General features: G+C 40.3%; 2 protein-coding genes across 2 annotated transcripts; both read left to right on the top strand.

Moving 5' to 3' along the window:
* The first annotated feature begins 1,032 nt into the window (after positions 1-1,032).
* LOC147488708 (uncharacterized) lies at positions 1,033-1,377 on the top strand. The gene has a single exon (XM_086574465.1). It carries the CDS (start codon positions 1,033-1,035, stop codon positions 1,375-1,377), a length of 345 nt encoding a protein of 114 aa, XP_086430591.1.
* A 13,121-nt stretch (positions 1,378-14,498) lies between these two features.
* On the top strand, positions 14,499-15,110 carry LOC147488709 (uncharacterized). The gene is made up of 2 exons (XM_086574466.1): positions 14,499-14,618; positions 14,730-15,110. The coding sequence occupies exons 1-2, from the start codon at positions 14,499-14,501 to the stop codon at positions 15,108-15,110; spliced, it is 501 nt and encodes a 166-aa protein (XP_086430592.1).
* Positions 15,111-20,627: the final 5,517 nt, after the last annotated feature.

The raw sequence follows: 20,627 nt of genomic DNA on the forward strand, positions 1-20,627 counted from the left end.
AAGAGGCTCGGTATGATGGGTTGCGATGTATGATGTTCCCGGCTATCCTTAAGGAGCATACATAGGTTTCAAGAGTTGGAACAGGCGTTCATAGATCATTTTATACATCAGAAAAGGTGGGTGGTTGACATCGTGGCGTTATTCAACGTTAGGCAAAGATCCGCGGAATCAGTGAGGGATTATTTGTGCCGATTCAAGGCAGAGACATTGAAGGTGGAAAACATGGATGAAAGGACCGTGGTAATAGCATTTGAAAGAGGTCTGCGGCCTGGAACATGAGTGCATCAGTCCATGGCTAAGAATGAGATCGCGACCCTGCACGAGTTATATCCTCAAGTGGAAAAATACATAAGGTATGAGGACATAATGCAGAAATAGTTCAGAAGGTCAGGGAAGGCGGTATTATCTTTAGAAAAAAAAGGGGATCACCGAAAAACAGAGGCGTCTAATAGAGGGAATGGTGCTTATCTCAGATACTCATCGCGGCCAGAAAGGAGCAGGGAAGGAGTCAGGAGAAAGAATAGGGAGAGAAAGTCGTACCATGAACTAGAATAGACGCCACTAAATAGGCCATTGAGTAAGATCTTGCCTTTGATAAAAAAAAATCTTTAGGGATGTGAAGGTTCTTGAAGCAAACTGATAGAGATGTCAGACAAGCCATACTGTGCATATCACCAGGTACGAAACCATGAGACTAATGAATGTTATGCGTTAAAATGGTTGATTCAGAGACTGGTAGAAAAAGGAATGATGATGGAGTTTGTAACGGGTGCCCAGAATGAGGAGCAGGTACCAGCTCAGGGTAGGATACTGGGAACAATCAACGTGATTTTTAGCGCGGAGGTTCTGAGTCACAATGCCCATAGAGAGAAAATAAGGAGAACCGCGAGTATCCAGCAGATCAATGAAGTAACAGGAGCTCCGTGACCCAAATCATGGTCAGCGGAGGGAGGGGATCGAATTGTATTCACAAGCGCTGATCTCAAAGCTGTTGATTCCCCCCACGAAAACGCGTTGGTCATTTCGGTAGCGATGGGCAACTACATGGTCAAAAGGGTGTTAATTGATTGTGGTAGTGCCGTGGATTTGTTATTCAGAGGGGCCTTAGAGGAAATGAGGATTGATCCAAGGCAACTTAGATCTCCACGGGCCAATTTATATGGATTCAATGGGAGTATGACAGAGCTTATAGGAGAACTCTTGCTACCTGTGACAATGGGTCCGGTGACGGTATTCACTCTGTTTATGTTGGTGGATTCCAACTCTCAATATAATGCAATTCTGGGGAGGCGTTGGATCCACGAGATGGAGGCGGTACCATCAACATACTATCAAGTAATTCAGTTCCCCACCACAATAGGGATGTATGAACTATGAAGTCTGCGGTGACCAAGTGGCAGCTAAAAATAGTCTTCAGGGTATGGTGAAGGGTATGGTCCGCTGAATAGAAGGAGAGGCATCGCACCCCAGGAAAGGGCAGGCATAGCAATTACAGTGTGCCGCCGTGGTGGAGGAGGCGGAGTTGTCGATGGGTCCGAAGACCCTCGACAAGATCAAAATAGTGAATTTAGGGACGGGAAGGAAAGAGAAATTTACTTTAGTAGGATCCAGTTTTCTGGAGGAGTGGAAGAGGAAGCTAGTATAGTTCTTGTCAGAAAATAATGATGTATTTGCATGGGTAATTGAGAATATTACAGGATTAGATCCAGGCTTCGTGTGCCACCGCTTGCACTTGAATGAAGATGCAAAGCCTGTGAAAGAAAAGATGAGAAGTATTAGACCGAAATATGCTTAGAGGATTTGGGAGGAGGTTGCAAGGTTAAAAGGGGTGGGAATAATATGAGAGGTGGAGTACCGAAGAAAAATGGCAAGGTTCATATGTGTGTCGACTTTACAGACGTCAACTTATAGTGTCCTAAAGACAGGCCCATGCCGCGGGTGGATGAGTTAGTGGACAGAACGGCGGGATTTAAAATATTTTCATTCATAGATGCATCTATGGGGTATAATCAGGTTGTGATGTATGGACCGGATCAGGAGAAGACGTCCTTCGTGGTGGAAGGTGGTACATATTATTATATGAGGATGTCATTCGGTTTGAAGAACGCCGGTGCCACCTTCCAGCGGTTGGGGGAAAAAATGTTCGAGAGCAAGATCCGAAAGGGAATTGAAATATACATAGATGACATGGTGAAAAAAAGTATGTTGGAAGAAGAGCATTTAGAGGGCTTAAGGGAGACATTTAGCATACTACGGACACATAATTTGAAGCTCAATTTAGAGAAGTGCATATTTGGAGTGACCACAGGAAAGTTTATGGGTTACATTGTTACTCATCGGGGAATAGAGGCTAATCCTGAACAAATAAGATCGTTAGTAGAGATGCCCTCTCCTCAGAATGTTAAAGAAGTGCAGCGACTAGCGGGAAGGCCGCGACATTGAACATATTCATTTCGAAGTCGACAGACAAATGTAGACTGCTGTATCAATTGCTAAGGAGTACACCAGATTTCTTATGGACGTCAGAATGTGAGAAAGCATTTCAGGAATTAAAGAGTTACTTGAATGGGCAAGGCTCCCTTGTTGTCACAGCCGAAACAAGGAGAGAAGTTGTACCTATATCTAGGGGTCATGGAGTAAAGGCCAAGATTCAAGGAGAAAAAGCCTTTGTAAAGCCCGGTCAAAGCTGAAAAGTCAAAGTCAACGCAGGCAGAAACAGCACACAAAGTCAGCAGAACTTCCGAAGACCGTATCTTTGGACTCAGGCCTCGGAATTGGGCGTACCTTATGTCAAAATGACCGACTCAGAAAGAGTTTTCCAATGGTTTAAACCTTGACCCAATAAGAGGAGTAGAAGTGGAAAAAAGGCATATTAAAGTCAAAGTCAGCTGAAAAAGGTCTTGTGGACTGAAGAAATTGGGCTTTGGGCTCGATTTTCTGGCCCAAAACATGGACCCTCAGCCCATGCACAAAAATGTGGATTTGGTCTCCTCCATTTCCACACACAAGACTTAGGATAGAAGGTAGCCATTAAAGAATAATCTAGATCTAGTTTTGAGTTTTTGAATTAGTTAATTAATTAGTTTTCATTCCATTAATTAGTTTCATTCCTTGTTTTAGATTAGTTATTGGAATTATTGTTTATCATTCATTAGATAAATAAAATAGTTAGTTCTTGATCATTTCGATTTTGTTATTTAAAATTGCTTAGATCTAATTTCAATTCTTGTTTGTTAATGATTTCTTAGTTGTTAATTTAGATTTCAATTATTGTTTAGTTGAATTTAATAAAGTTAGAATCTTTATATTCTGTTTTATTAAATTTCATATGGAAATGATAGTTTGATGAATCAAGGCTAAACCTCCATTAGAGGGGTTTGATGAAAACTTGATTGTGTAGTGTAGAATCTTTATAAGAGTTTATTCCACTCTAGAAGGTCGTTGATTCGCCATGAGAATGGGTTGGACTTCCTCACATGCTAGTTATGAATTTGTAGAGATGTCATGTATAATTAGGGATTAGAATGACCAATTCTTACCGTAAGAACGTAAGAATTGGATTACAACAATCTATGCTAGTTTATTAAGTTGGATTCAAGATGGATTCAATTCCCCCCTAATTCTTATTATAGATTCAAACCTTAGTATTCCGTAGCATTTCATAGTTGAATCATTATAGTTAGTATCTTGTTCTTAGAATTCACATCGTAGTATAATCCCACCATTACTCTCATTAAACTTTGGATAGATTTGCAATTATAGAAAACTTTGAATGCTAAAGAACTAGGAGTGGAACGAATCTTTTACTCCACTCTATTTTGATAGATTTGAAAGTATAAATCTTTGATAAATAATATTCGTAAAAGAAATAGTTTTACTTCCATTTGATATTCATTGTTTATTCGGAGGTAGAATTATATTCAATTTTATTGTGTTATCAAATGGCGCCGCTGCCATCTTAGTTCCCTTTAGTATTGTTTTCTTTAGAATTGTTAGTTTTCCAAAGTCCCATAACCCACCCACCCTTGTTTGATTCTCACTGTGGTTGTTTGTTTCAAAGATGAAAATTTTTTCCTCGTAAGAATTACACGGGAGCGCTGCCCATACAGGCAAGCTAAATTGGAGCACCACCCGCGCCCAAACGCCTGGAACTCCACTTTTTGGCTGAGCGCGACCCGCTCCTTGCCAGGACAATACACGAGCTCCCCCCGCGCTAAAGCGCCTGGACCTTGAGTTTTTCCCTGAGCGCGACCCACGCCCTACCAAGGCTAAGTTCGAGCGCGACCCGCGCCCAAACGCCTAGAACTCTAGCTTGACCTGAGCACCACCCGCACCCTACTTAGGCCTATTCTGAGCGCGACCTACGCCCTCTGCTGAAACTGCCCGATTTCCACAGGTTTGTTTCAAATTTCCATTTCTTCATAGTTTTTAGTGTTCTAACTTGTTATACAGACTGAGCACGCGTAAATAAGACGATATTCATAAGCGAAGCAAGGAGGCATTCAGGTACTCTTTTCTTTCACACCTCGCATCTCCTGTTAGAGGTTCATACTAGCATATCAGGACTGTTTGGAGTGTTGTTGTGTTTCGTTAAGATTGGCTTAGCCTTGCATGAGATTAAGGTCAGGCTGAAGAAAAACGCCTAACGTAATCAACCGACAACGTCAACAAACACGCCTTTCTAGTATACCACTCACTACACCTCTAGCTAATATACCCTACACACCACCTAAAATAATGGTTGAAGAAAGAGAGTCTCCTCTCTCTGACTTTTACAAAGCCTTGAACAATAGCCCTAAATCTTTCATCGTTCTATCAGACCCAGTGGGGGATTTCCGAATCCCCCCAAATATATTTAATTTGTTACCCGTTTTTCATGGGTTAGACCATGAAAAGCCTTATCAGCACATGCGTAGGATTGACCAAGTCCTTACTACATTCCACCATCCTACGGTTGGTGCTGAACAAATTAAACTAAGGGTGTTTTCTTTCACCTTAGCCGACAAGGCGGCGTCTTGGTTAACTGCCCAAGTGTCTAATTCTATGGACTCGTGGGCTAAACTTGTTCAACTATTTATGGATCAATTTTACCCACCACTGTAGACCGATGAAATGCTTTCCAAGATTCATTTCTTTCGACAAAATCCTCATGAATCATTTTCGGAGGCTTGGAATCATTTCACCGATCTTCTTATAGAGTGTCCACACCATAACCTAGCAAAAGACGCGTTAGTTCGTGCCTTTTTCAAAGGACTTCTACACCACCATAAAGAAGTCCTTGACATAATGAATGGGGGTAGTTTCCTAAGTAAGGGAGCCTCAGAGGCTTATAAATTTTTAGAAGATCAAACTAAGCGTAATAATGGCGGGGGTAGTGATGATATCTCCCACAACACTAGTTCTTCTACAATAGTAAAGGCCACTGGTATGTTTGAGATGAAACCCGGTCCAGAACTTAAAAATTTAATCGAATCTCTAACTAAAAAGGTATAGGCTATTTCTGTTCAACAAATGCCTATCCCCATCATGAATGTCAACTCCAATCCATGTAATTTCTGTTTGAGTCCTGAGCATCCAGACTCATATTGTCCTCTCGCCTATGAACAACAACAATCACAACAAGATAATGTTTGTTCCATTAATAGCGAACCTAACGCAGCTTGGCGACAAAACCCCAACTTCAGTTGGCGAAATAATCAACAACCTCCAAGGTTGTTTAACCAAAATATTAGACCAACAAACAATTACAACCAAGGTCCACCAAGGCAAGGACAAGGCCTGGGTAATTATAATTATAACAACCAAGTTCAACCACGACAAGGACAAGGTCAGGGTAATTATAATAATTATAATATTAATAGAGGTATCGTTCCAGTAAATAATAACTATCAAAATCCACCCATTAATAATCAGCGTGACATAGTTCCTGTCACACAACCTATAGCTAACACTCCTCCATAACTAGATTGTTTTGATATATATATATATATTCCACCTATTGAGGAATATCTGACATATCTCAAAGCTTCTAATGATCTACACCTGAGAGCTCTAACTGACACTCATTCATCTTCCATCACCAATTTTCCCCACCTTCTACCTTTTCAAAGGAACCTGGAGTTTGCATTTGACCCTTTTGTTTCTTCTGTATTTAATGATTTTCTAAATCCTCTTAATACATAAATAATTACCAAGGGAAAGGCACTTGACACCTTCATTTTCATAATTGAGACAGTTCTCACCTACACCATGAATAAGTTTTATGCCAAACCCACATTTTCATTTCTTCCATTTTTTACGTCTAAAATTCATCCATATCTACCATATCTTCCACAAACATCCATTTTCTCACGATCATTCACTTGGACACCCTCTCATTCAAAGATGAAAAAGAAGGTGCATGCGTGGTTACGTTCTAGATCTATCAGACTTCGTTTCCATTTCACTAAGTTGCGTCGTAGGAAATCTTGGTGTTTAATTCTATTTGGGGGTACATTCCATGTTATTTATTTATGAGAAGACCCACAACTCTTTAGGTTGTTGATATATGGAAAACTGCAGGATATATATATCCAGTTATTTGTTAAAGTCTCGAGTATCTGACTATAAACGGCTCATTTTGTTGTTTGGTGTACTTTCTTACAATTCCATATATTGGTAAGTGCACCACTCAGTTAACCGGGCCCTCCCTATGGAGTATGTGGCTGTAAGTACCAGATCCTAAGTCCACGTTAAACATAATTCACGTTTTCCACTCTTGTATATTTTCTCGAATTTTGAGTCATGTTCCTCTATGGTGTGAATTATGCTTTTATTGCTTTCTTGTTTTTCTTATATTAAATCTTATTCATAAAATAAAATAAAATAAAATAAAATAAAATAAAAATTGTTAAAATCATAAAAATAGTAATTTAGGAAGTCTCGGGAATCTGACTTTAAAAGACCCGCTTTCAAAACAAATTTTCTAAACTTCATTGCCAAAAATTTGTTTGGGGGGTGGGGTGTTCGTTTTCCGTACTAGATTGTTCAACTTGCCATTTGTGTTGCTTAGATCGTTTCATCGTATTCCGACTCGGGTTAACATTCTCTATGAAATTAGATTTCATTCCTTCGCATAACTTACATCATGCACGTACTTCGAGGCATTTTCTATCTTTGTATATGTCATCCACAGTCGAAATAGAGTAATTTATGGATCATTAGATTGGAAATTCTCTCCTGATCATTTTCATAGCTTATTCGCAAAAATCGGACCGGTAACGAAGTGGCAATTTTAGTTTGAAGTTGTGCGAAAACTCGACAAAAATCGAAAAATCAAATTAAGCTTGGGCACAATCTCGCGCGCACGTGCGTCCCTTTCCTTCAAACCAACAGTCGCGATTCCATTCCCCACCGCCATTAACAAGCTTTAAACCCTAGAACAAAAATTTTTTTTAAAAAAAAAAAAAAAAGAAAGAAAACCAAACTTAACCCATGCCCATATTCATTCCCACCACCATCCCCAATATTTGCAGCCACTGAAAATTAAAAAAAAAAAAAAAACCACAAAATATTAGAACTGCCGCGCAACAACTGTCCCACCACCATCGTTTTTTTTTTAAGTAGTGTTGTTTCACCTTGTTTCCTACACCCTCTACAAACCCTCAAATCCTTTCAAAATTTTCAATGGCTCTAAGCTAGACGAAGAATTCTATCGGAACAAGCTTTTACGGCAGACCGCTTCACGCCGTTTTATGGTGACGAGATGATTAGGAGGAATTGGAATAGGTTGTGTTACTCGACAAATAATTTTTATCACTCCGATTTAGTGGAACAATTTTATAAGAAGAGAGAGTTGGATGGCCAGAAAATTTTCATGAAGGTGACTAGGACTAAGAGAGAATTATCGAGAGAGAAGTTGGCTGAGATTCTAGGCAGTACGCCTGAACGCCACCTCGACGCTTCCATGCAAGAATCTCAGTATACTGGAGTTCCTGCATTGATGAACGACACTCTCATGGAGGGTCAATACAATCCAAATTCTCATTGTGCTCGACAGTCATCTCTGCGAACCAACCAACTGGCTATAGCTCAGTGGATTGGTAAGAACGTCATTGGGAAGGAGAAAGTGAGCGACATCGGTTTGACATGTCTGCACGTTATCTAGATATTGCAAGAGAAGAGGTATGAATTCTGTATCCTCGAGTTTTTGATAAATATGATTAGAGGAGTTGGGAAGAGTATTGCACCTACGAAGATAATGTTGTCTTGGGGGGGGAACCAAGAACTGAGCGGACTATGTTGAAATTCCATTCAAATGAAACTATTTATACGGAGTGCATCCAAAAGACTTGGATGTTGCCGAAGGATAGGATGGTTGATTCGGATGAGGAAAGGGAGGACATGACATGTTTGGATGAAGATGCCTTGGAGAGGTGTACATCTGATTCAGAACGCATGTCAGTGTTGCATACTGGCGTGTGTTACATTTATGCTATTTGTGAAGATATACGAGATAGGCAGATTAAAATTCAAACGAAACAAAATACCCTTCAGACGAGTTTTGAAAGCCTCGAAAAGGGTCAAGATGATCTCTTGTATAACATGGGAACACTCCTTCAGCGTCACGATGCGCAATATAAAGAGTTAAAGCCAGAAATGAAGGCAGCAATGGAAGCACAACGCCTATTCCAAGTAGAGATTCTACGACGCATGCCACCCCTGGAGGTTTCTGTTTCAGATGAGTCTGAGAGGCATGAGCATCGTCATCAAAGGACGGATGGCTCGGGCCCTTCTTCATCTTAGGCCCCATCTTCATCCCAGGCCCAATCTCCATCTCAGGGTCCATCTTCATCACGTGGCTAGGTTATCTAAAAATATGTTGTTTCGATGTTATTTAGTTGTTTTTATTGTTTTTATTAGTTCGGATATTAAGTTTTTTTAAATTCAATAGTTAAATTTAAATTCGGTAGTTAATTGTATTTGAATTTCAATTTTAATATAATTTGGTTCTTTTCAAATTGTGCATTGTTTTTATCGTTAATCTCACATTCCCGAATTGTTTGGGGGTGGTATTATTTACTCTAGCATGATTTGTTATAGAATCCTCCATTTTAGTAGTTGGTTTGATGTGAGGGTTGAGAATATTGCCGATATGGGCATACCTATGATTAGATGTTGTGGTAGGATGAAATCTAAAAGAATTTAGAAGTTACTATTCTAAATTCAATCTAAAAGATATTAGGGTTGTTTTAGAATCAAAAATATGGGTTGTTTCCGTTTTCGGTTTTAGAATTTTTTTTGTTTCCGGCAATTGCCTTAAAGCTTTTTGACAACTTCCCGATTCGTTTTAGCAACTTAAAACCTATAAAAACTTCATTCATTCTACACTCACAACCCACACTGCACCTCACTTTCATCTCTCACCTTTCACTCCCACGTTTCCCATTTTTCTTCTCCATTTTAGCAACTCAACAACTCGGAGCGCTTGCGCCTGCGCCCCAGTGGAGTGCTACCTGCGCCATAGGCACTGTCAGCCAGAATTTCATCAGAGCGCGACCCGCACCCTACCAAGCCCAGAGCTGAGCGAGACCTGCGCCCAAAACACTGGAATTCCAGTTTTCATCCTGAGCACGACCCACGCCCATCCCAGGCAAAAAGTGAGCGCGACCTGGGCCCAAGTGCCTAGAACTCAAAAATCACCAAGGCCACCCCGCGCCCTACCTAGGCATAGGTTGAGCGCACCCCGTGCCCGGACCCCGTGGGCACGAAAAAAAAATCCAATCTTTTGTGGGTTGTTCCAGGATTGTTTACAGCTGCTTCAGCGAGTAGATTGGTGATGACATCCCCTCGTATCATACCAGAACAGTCTTTTGAAGACTTGTTCCAAAGTGACACCTATGGTGCGTGGTTTCGCGAAGTGATTATTATAGCAGGCTGGGAGCCACTATTGTAAGTCCTGATGAACTTTATTCTCCCGCCCTTACATCTTATTTTTATGATAATTGTAAGTTCTTTGATAGACCAGATGGAGAACAAGTGTTCTCCATCACCATCGAGGATGAACCAATAGAAATTTCCAGGTTCTTGCTAGCCTTTGTGCTTGGACTTGCTATGCCCGCCGAAATACAAGACTCATGGGCCTATTTGGTAGATAATATGTACATGTATAACTATGATGAATTGCATGAGCATTACGGTGTAGGAATCTTTAGGATAAAGGACCAAGGGGATTATAACGTCGCCCTTGGTAACCTGTCTATGAACGTGGGCACTATTATGTTTTGGATCATTCTAAACATTAGAGGGGAATGGTGTTATTCTTCTGTGAATGACGAAACTTATGATATTTTCCTTGCTTTAGCTGGAGGACGTACACTCTATGATATTCCCCAGACCCTAATGTCTAGTTTAGCTCGTGCCCACAGCAAGCGGCATCAGTACCTTCTTATGCCTGTTTTATTTTGCTGTATTATGTTATGTTTCTTCCCTGTTTTTTGTGCCCGTTTCACAGATTGGGTTAGGGTCGACATTGTGAGACCCACCAATTATATTATTCGATCGTTCCATGCAATGACTTGGCAAGGGTGGAGGATACAACCTTATCACGTTGCACCTTACACCCCATCCGACCAAGTGGCGCTTGACAGGTTAGCTATTGTAGATGATAAGTGGCGTGAAGCCTGGCAAATTACTATGGCGTGGCAAGATGCGAAGGAACCTCATTTCTTTATTGAGGATGAGGAGGAAAATTCTTAAATGGGAGTTCAGGTTAGTTTTTAGTTTCAGTTAGTGTCTGCTTATGTCCCAAGCAATTTATTTCTCATTAACCCCATAATGGGTGGAACTCTTATAGAGTTGCGTCAATTTTTATTTTCTATATTAGTATGTTTAACCTTGTTTTGCAAATGTTCCAGAATTTCACGCGTTTCCTTGGTATTTCTCTACCCTATTTATTTAAATACTTTGAGGACAAAGCATGTTTCTTGTTTGGGGAGGGCATAGAAACACGTGTAATTAAGGCATCTGTTAGGATATAGATATGTACAGTATGCACTTGTTTTCTAGTTTAAAAAAAAATCCAAAAATTTTTAAAATATTAATATATAAAAAGTTTATGTTGTACACTTAGGAATATTAGTATTGATTTCCTTCTCTAGGCTCTTGATAATCAAGAAATCTCGCATAGCTTTTGTATTATAATAGTTTTTAGAAACTTAGGTTAATATGTAGGTAATAATCCTTGCATCTATCTATAAATATGTTACATGAGTATCTATGATTGTTGGCAGTAAGTTTCTGAAATCTAGGCTAGAGTACTTATTCTACAAATCCTGTGAGAATATAGCCTAAAGCCTTATATGAGTGAAACATTTGAGAAATGACACAAGGGAGAAGTAAAATCCAGATAGATAAATCACACGCCCACTTGCTTGATCACTATGTCATATCCTAATCTAGAATTTAGGCCCTCTTTGGATTGATATAGCCAGAAATTCAAACCTATGAATTATTTTCCGCTAGTAAGCCCCTCTCGAGCCTTTCTTTTTAGCCTTTCATAAACCATAAAATCCTTTACCCTTAAAAAAAACAAAAAATAAATATATATATATATATATATATATATATATATATATATATATATATATATATATATATATATATATATTTTCTTATTTGAAGCGACTAACAAACTTAACAAATTCTTGATTTCAAAGGTCTTTTCGGACTTTCTATACAATGGGTATATATATATATATATATATATATATATATTCTACAGAAATGATGGGTATATAAGACAGAAAAAGAAAAGTTTCCATCAAGAAAATAAATAAATAAAATAAAATCCAAATAGTTAAAGAACTAAAAAAATAGAATCAAAAATAGAATCAAAGGAGTCAAAGAAAAAAGAAAAAGAAAAAAATATGGCTAAGGATGGAAACAAAGTGTAGAAGCAAAAGTAAAGAACAAGATTTTTCTCTAGTTACTTAATATGAAGACTCTATTATCTCAGACTTGTCCTTTTTGCATATCCATTTCCTTCCTTCTTAAACCATCTCCTAATCCCTGCAACACCTAATAAAGACCTCTAGCTCAATTAGAAATAGGTTAGTGTGATAGTAAGTGGCAGATGTGTTTGATCGACTCCGGCTTCCTTGTGTATCATTGAGTTTGTAAGGTAAAGTGTGCCACTGCACACTGGAGTAGCGAAACTTGAGCGGAAAAATCATAGTGGTTTTTGTCTTGACATTTATGTGAGGACCTACTTAAGGACGATATTCCGAGTTTTCAGAAACGGACCTGCTAGTCATCTCATAGTATTACTCATTATATATATATTTATTCGTAGATGATTGATTATTATGCATATATTAGCTTAGGTTTCGACTTGATTATTCTATATTCATTGCTAGTGAGATGTATAGATAATTGAGACATAGATAAGAAAACAATAGTTTTATTTCTGAGTCGTTGTTGTATAGATGAAGTTTGTGAGTACCTTCACTGGAAAACTCTCACGAGGCTATAACTCATCCACTATGGAATTCCTAGTGGTTTAAGGCCTTGTTGCATATGGTCAATGCAATCGTACTCGGCGAAAAAAGATTAGTTAGAACTCCAATTTTGGTCACTTATGCTAATTTCTCATATTTGCTTGAGGACAAGCAAAATGCTATTTGGGGATGGTTTGATAAGAGCCCAAAACTGTAGTTTTAACCCCTTAACAATAATACTTTTAGACCAATTATGCGAGTAATAAATAAGAGTTAATGCTAATTACGTGCTTTTATGTATTTCAGGCATTGAACTCAATTATGTGCAGAAATGTGCCACTTTGGCGAGATAAATGAGCAAGGGTTGGTTGCTAAGAAGTTCTGTGATTAAAGGCCAAGATTCAAGGAGAAAAAGCCTTTGTAAAGCTCGGTCAAAGCTGAAAAGTCAAAGTCAACGCGGGCAGAAACAGCACACAAAAGTCAGCAAAACTTCAGAAGACCGTATCTTTGGACTCAGGCCTCGAAATTGGGCGTACCTTATGTCAAAGTGACCGGCTCGGAAAGCGTTTTCCAATGGTCTAAACCTTGACCAAATCAGAGGAGCAAAAGTGGACAAAAAGCCTATTGAAGTCAAAGCTAGCTAAAAAAGGCCTTGTGGACTGAAGAAATTGGGCTTTGGGCTCGATTTTCCGGCCCAAAACATAGACCCTCAGCCCATGCACGAAAATGTGGATCTAGTCTCCTCCATTTCCATACACAAGACTTAGCTCTTAAGTATCAATGAGCTTAGGATAGAAGGTAGCTATTAGAGAATAATCTAGATCTAGTTTTGAGTTTTTGAGTTAGTTAATTAATTAGTTTTCATTCCATTAATTAGTTTCATTCCTTGTTTTAGATTAGTTATTGGAATTATTGTTTATCATTCATTAGATAAATAAAATAGTTAGTTCTTGATAATTTCGATTTTGGTATTTAAAATTGCTTAGATCTAATTTCAATTCTTGCTTGTTAATGATTTCTTAGTTGCTAATTTAGATTTCAATTATTGTTTAGTTGAATTTAATAAAGTTAGAATCTTTATATTCAGTTTTATTCAATTTCATATGGAACTGATAGTTTGATGAATCAAGGCTAAACCTCCATTAGAGGGGTTTGATGAAAACTTGATTGTGTAATGTAGAATCTTTGTAAGAGTTTATTCCACTCTAGAAGGTCGTTGATTCGCCATGAGAATGGGTTGGACTTCCTCACATGCTAGTTATGAATTGGTAGAGATGTCATGTATAATTAGGGATTAGAACGACCAATTCTTACCGTAAGAACGTAAGAATTGGATTACAACAATCTATGCTAGTTTATTAAGTTAGATTCAAGGTGGATTCAATTCCCCCCTAATTCTTATTATAGATTCAAACCTTAGTATTCCGTTGCTTTTCGTAGTTGAATCATTATAGTTAGTATCTTGTTCTTAGAATTCACATCGTAGTATAATCCCACCATTACTCTCATTAAACTTTGGATAGATTCGCAATTATTGAAAACTTTGAATGCTCAAGAACTAGGAGTGGAACGAATCTTTTACTCCACTCTATTTCGATTGATTCGAGAGTATAAATCGTTGATAAATAGTATTCGTAAAAGAAATAGTTTTACTTCCATTTGATATTCATTGTTTATTCGGAGGTAGAATTATATTCAATTTTATCGTGTTATCAGATACATATTGCTAGGTGGAGAGCTATACCGAAAGAATTTCGATGCATCATTACTGAAATGTCTTAGACCGAATCTGGCACAAGAGGTACTGGCAAAAATGCATTGGGGATATTGTGGGAGCCATTCAGCGGGGAGAACCACAGTGCACCGACTTTTGACTCAGGGTTACTTTTGGCCCCATATGAAAAAGGACGCGGTGGAGTTCGCTAAAAGTGTAGAAAATGTTAGAGGTTTTCTCAATTGTTATTCGCACCCACCGAACCGTTGGACAATGTATCTAGTCTGTGGTCGTTCGCCATGTGGGCCATGGATATAGTAGAGCCACTACCTATGGCTAGCGGCAAGAGGAGATTCATGCTAGCAGCTACAGATTATTTCACCAAGTGGATAGAGGCAGTGGCATTGCAACAGATGAAGGAGGAGCAGGTGATTAAATTTTTATAGGAAAATATCATATATAGATTTGGGCTGCCACATTCTATCATAGCGGACAATGGAACACAATTCACGGGATCAAAGGTGAATGATTTTTTGCAGGCGTACAATGTGAAACAGGGAATCTCTGCCCCATACAATCCAGAGGGCAATAGACAGGTTGAATCATCTAACAAGACCATAATGAATAACCTCAAGAGAAAGCTGGAGGATCAAAAGAGGGCGTGGGCCGATGAATTGAGTCATGTGCTCTGGACTTACCGAACTACACCGCGGACTTCCACCAGAGAGACTCCTTTCTCGCTAGCTTACGACATAGAGGCAGTGATCCCGTCGGAAATGGTGGCATCCACAACTCGGACTAAGGCTGTTGAGGAGGGTTTGAAATGGGGAATACTGTCCCGAGATTTGAATTTGGCAGAGGAGAGGAGGGACTCCGCGTGTATTATACTGGAGGAGTACCACAGACGCTTGCAAAGGTAGTATAACAAAAGATTAAAGCCACAACAATTCAAAGTGGGAGATTCCGTGCTCCGCAGAGTGACTCCAAATACCAAGAGGGGGAATGACAGAAAGCTAGGCCCAAATTGGGAGGGACCCTATACAGTGGTGGATGTAGGAGGGGCTGGCAACTACAAGTTATAAACGGTGGAAGAGAAATTGATAGAGAGGCCCTGGAATGTGAGAATGTTGAGAAAGGTTTACACTTAAATGTAATACAAATCTAGTGCAAGGGACTTGAGTTGTTTGCAAATATATAGTATAATAGCACTTTTGAGAAATTGATATGGTGACTTATTAAAGGCTTAAAGGATGACTAGAGACAGTGGGGGGAAGAGCCCCTCATGGACACGAGGTCCAAATCAAACTCGGGGGCAAAGAGAGTTTCCCCCAACAGTCTTACTGGCCAGCATGAGACAGCGTGGGGGAAGAGCCCCTCGTGGACACGAGGTCTGAATCAAACTTGGGGGCAAGGTGAGTTGCCCCCCACCAAGCTTATTGGCCATCAAGAGACAGCGGGGGGGGAGCCCCTCACGAACATGAGGTTGGGGGCAAGGTGAGTTGCCCCTCAACAGGCTAACGGCTAGGTAGAGACAGCGGGGGGGAAGAGCCCTTCGCAGACACAAGATCCGAATCAAATTTTTGGACAAAGAGAGTTGCCCCCAGCAGGCTCTTAAGGAGAGAGGTTCCCGGAGCGTAGAGTTGTGTAAAATAATAGTAAGAGAAACAACCAAAAGCAATGATAGAGTACGATGGAGAATATCTCAAATTATCAAGTAGGGTGCACTAACCACTATGGAAAGTTATACAAACATAAGAAGCCAGAGTGGATGTGGATGTGGAAGGGTAAACCACAGGCTCAGAGACCATTAGAGTAAAGCAATCTATGAGTTTAATGGCAAACAGATTCCATGTGGGGCTTAAAACTTTGTTACTGAGAAACAAAAACGTTAAAAGGTGTAACACTAGTACATGAAACAAAATATCCATAATGTCAAATCTGGAACAAAGGAATCCTGAGTTTTCGCAAGTGAGCACACAATACAATATAACAAAGTTGAGTGACAAAAAAGCCAAAGCGGGGAACCGACAATCGGAGTTTCAAATTATCTTGGGAGAAGGTTCAATGGAGGTGGTGTCCACAGTAGAGACCTTCGCAGTAGTGGTTACTGCTTCTTCAGTGGTATATTCTTCGGTTGACCCCAGTGCTTCAGCTCCTACCATAGCTTCAATGGTCTTTCTGCAGACTCATCAGCAGGGGTGGAGGGCTTCTTGGGAAGAAGGTGTCCCTCCTTGAGGAGCCGAGCATGTTCTTCTTGTATTTTCTTGGCCACCTTTTTGTCTGCCAAGGCCTTGAAGCGACTTTGGAGAGTGTCCATGTCCACCTTATGTTGCTCCAGAAGGGCCGTGGTACTTTCTTGGTGTTGTAGAGTAAGAGCGTCTAGACTGGTTTGGTGATGCAGGAGGAGGGTTTCCTGTTGATGACTCAAGCGGTCGTTCACTCCATCCATATATTGCTGGTGATTGGCCTCCACGGTCTTTAGCTCATCTTGAGCCTTGGTTTTGGCTAAGTCTGCAACTTCAAGTTCCCCCTGGAGTCGGGAGCAAGTGGCCCTTAGTCCGTTAGGACCATTGGATTCTTTCTCCAGGGAATCCACCTTGGCACGAGCGCTGAAGAGACCACAGATCATGTAGGAGATGTCAAGGCTCACCTGAGAACAAGAAGGATAATAAGTCAGGAGTAAAATGTGAAAGAATAAGGGCGGAAATAAGAGCCGGTACCTTCTCCCAGTTGGTGTAAAGGGAAGTCTGGTGCTATTCAAAGGAACCCCCTTCTGTGTAGGCCATGTCTTTTGGAAGGTGAGAACCATAGAAGAGGGAGGAGGCCACAGAAGGATTTTCAATAGCGGAGTCCGCAACGTTCACCTTACGGTTCCAAACCTTGAACGTGGGGGAGAACTCCACGGGGGTGCTATCCTTGTCAAAAGGGAGGGCATGTTCTTTACCTAGTTGACGAGTAGACACCGAAGGGGCTGTGGAGTCAGTTACCAAGGTGGTGGGCACCGGTTCCTCGGACATAGAGGTCCTCTGCCTTTTGCTTGGTGGCCCGTCAGCGGAAGCAACCACCTCAGTAGGCAGGACTTCCATCACCTCATCATCATCATCAGTTACACTGTCAAATAGCTTCATTTTAGTGACATTCATGTCTGCAGAGGGAAATAGTGGAGAGGTGTATTGGTCTTCCCAGGTGGAAATGGACTTATAAGAGGGAATGGCTTCTGGAGCTGATGAGGAATAAGGCTCACTAAGTACAAGAGCAGTGGGAGAGTGGGATGAATCTCGGATATGGCTGTGGCGGGAAGTCTGGATACGGGATCGTTTCTTGGGAGGAGGTGAGGCTCGGGGTTTCCTTTCTTTAGGAGGCGGAGGACCGTAAAAGGGAGCGGAGTAGCCTGCGATGGTGTGGAGTGCCGACACTTCTAACATCAGAGTCCTAGTGGTTGGATAGAGGTTTAGGAAGTCAGCTTAAGTAGATCCTGAACTATGAAGTCTTTCAAAAATGGAAGAGGTTGTTCCTGAGTATATATGAGACTTGGAATCAGACTACCAACCTACAAGGAAAAACATCCGTAAGACCGTTAATAACATGGGTTATCTATAAGAAGAGAATGAGGCTACAATAAGACTCACCACTGGACTGAAAAGCAAGGTGGTTAAGTGTCAACCCGGAGGGGAGGTCCATGGGCAAGAAATTCCCAGATACATACAGCGGGTAGTGATGCCACATTTTGTCAGAGGTGGTAATGCGAAGGACAAAGGATTTCTTTTTAGGGTGGACACAAAGAGACTGGTACCCCACGCTAACGTCCTCGGTACTCGTCTTTATGAAATATTGAGAGATAATATTGTGGTATGATATCTTGGGATCACCCGATCTATTGTAGTAGTTCGCAGCATACATTAACCTCTAAAAGTTCCCAATGCATTGGCAAGGAGGGATATTGAAGTGATTACATACCTCGACGTCTAATAATGTAAGGAGAAGCCGCAACCCAGTGACAATTTGACCTACAAAGACTACAAGAGACCCCGGCTGCCTGGGAACCAAATAAGGGTAGTGGGTGACAAAGGGCACATGTTCTAGAATGATGTCAGCTGGGATTCCATAGGCAGCCCTAATCATATCCAAATTAGGTCTACTACATCAGGAAGGGGGCGGCAATGCAGGGATGAGCCGCCCAAATGTGGATGGGGCCGCAGCAGTGACCATCAGAGGCGGGGACGCCACCTCAGTAAACTGGGAAGAGGAAGAGTCATCGGAGACCAATGCTGACATCGAAAAAGGAAGATGAATAGACTCGAAGAAAGGGGAAGACTCAAACAATTGTTAAGTAAAAGGAACGGAAGGAACAAAAACTCCCTAAGACAAAAGGGAAAGGAAAATGAGGAAAACCTTAATTGGATTCCTAACAAAGAAGAGTTGTACCGGAGTAATCACCAAGGGGATAATTGGATCAGAGTGTGGTAGAAGAGGAGGAGATGTTAGAGAGAAAGGAGAATGATGAGAGAATAGCAAAATGAAAAGAGTAAGGAAGAAGAAACAAACGAGACTTTAAATAGAGGAAGAGCAAAAGAGTAAAATCCCTGGGGTGAAGAAACCGAAGAGTCGTTAGATGGTCCAATAGAAAAATGACACATGGAGTCTTGAAATCTGAAGGGTTACTGAAAAGACGCGTGTGATGAGTACTCTCTGTAGCACACGCATACAGATGAAAAGTCAGAAGAGGAAGGCCAGGTGTTGAAGCAAAGATGTGAGGGGAATTCTCGACTCTGGGCCAATATATGGCCTTGGAATCGAGAAGGGGCATCTGTGGTGGTAGGGTCTGGGGTATAGAGGATCAGGGGTAAGATTGGCCCGATGCATGATGTGGTAGTGGAAGCCGGGGTGTAGAGGATCAGCAGTAGGATTGGCTCGATGCAAGATACGTGGTGAACTCGTGAGTATAAGATCATTCAGCGAATCTGTAGGTACGCGGTAGAAACCCTACAAGTGGAAGAAGAGAGAGTGAGAGATAGAAGGACAGGTGGACGACTAAGATGGAAGGCAAGGGTGTATAAAGAGAACAGTGAAAGATAGAAAAAGTGGTCTCCAATTTCATAATAGGGGGAGGCTAGACCGATGGAAAAAGGAGAGAGAAGAGTGTAGAAGCAATTGAGGTACAACATTATACTCATTTGATTGATTCAAATGAGTATAACTAGCTTTTGAAAAGAAATGAATTGAATAAGAAGATGTTTTAAAGAACTAGTTTATGAAGAACAAGATTAAAATAGCTTTGAATAGAAGAAAACTAACTTTGATTCAATAAAGCTTGAATCTTGAAAATAGTGAAAATAGAAAATAATAATAAAAACTAAATAAAAACTATTATCTAATTATGATATCCTACTCCTACTAGAGTCTAGTTACCAATTAGCAAGCTCCCTTACTTGTGTAGAGATTTACAAGTTTACCCCTCCTCTTTTGCTTATCCATCAAGCAACCTAATCTAGAATCTTCTTGTGCCTTCTAGAGTTGAGTGGATAGGACCAAGCCTTTGGGCCTAAGCCCATGTCTTTGGAAGTTTGAGTTTTTAGTCTTTTGAAGCTTTAGGTGTTTAGGCCATGTGTCTTGGAAAGGGTTGAGCCCTTAGTTTTTGAAGCCTTGGAGTGTTTTCTGAGCTTCTGAGTTTTTGGGCATTTGAGTTGACTTTGACCTTGACCGTTAACTTTGATTGTTGACTTTTTAGCACTTTTTCTCAGATGTTCTACGAGGTCCCTTTTAGGCTCCTTTTGCCTCTAGAACACGTCTTTTGAGATATTTGGTCCAGAATAGGCTTGTATCCTGAAAAAGCAATAAAAACATGAGTTTTCTACATTATTGATCATATGATTAGACTAAACTGAAGTATTATAAGAGGATAAAAATGCATATTTGAGGTTTTATCAACTATCCCCAAATAGCATTTTGCTTGTCCCCAAACAAAGATGAGAGATAAGAACAGATGAAGTAAAAAATGTGTTTATTATACTAATCTCATTTCGCAAAGTGCAACTACATTGACCGTATGCAACAAGGCCTTAAACCATTAGGATTTTCCTAGTGGATGAGCTTAAGCCTCGTTAGAATTTTCCAAAGAAGGTACTCACAAACTTCCTTTATCTAACACAAAAGGTTTTGTGTCCTTATTTATTCTCAGAAATCCATAGATCTCATTAGCGGGGGAATAAGGACAAGCTCATTTGAACTTAGGATAACATATGTACAGTAATTTAATCATCTAAAGATAAATGCGCAAACATGAGCAATGAAATACAAAAGTAGAGTTGTTTCCAAAACTTTTGGAGAGCGTCCTTAAGGTGGGTTCTCACAGGGATGTGTTAAAATACAAACTCTCTAATAGATTTACTCAAGTTTTGTTCTATCAAATGCAAAGGGCACTTATATTCTTCACATAC

The sequence above is a fragment of the Coptis chinensis genome, chromosome 7 (genome assembly GCF_015680905.1).
Source record: "Coptis chinensis isolate HL-2020 chromosome 7, ASM1568090v1, whole genome shotgun sequence".
NCBI lineage: Eukaryota > Viridiplantae > Streptophyta > Magnoliopsida > Ranunculales > Ranunculaceae > Coptis > Coptis chinensis.

Excerpts from the sequence above, each read along its gene's own strand:
- LOC147488709 (XM_086574466.1), top strand. The coding sequence starts at position 14,499 with ATGGATATAGTAGAGCCACTACCTATGGCTAGCGGCAAGAGGAGATTC. Across the intron at positions 14,619-14,729 it reads AACAGATGAAGGAGGAGCAG|GCGTACAATGTGAAACAGGG; the intron begins GTGATTAAATTT and ends GATTTTTTGCAG.
- LOC147488708 (XM_086574465.1), top strand. The coding sequence starts at position 1,033 with ATGGGCAACTACATGGTCAAAAGGGTGTTAATTGATTGTGGTAGTGCC.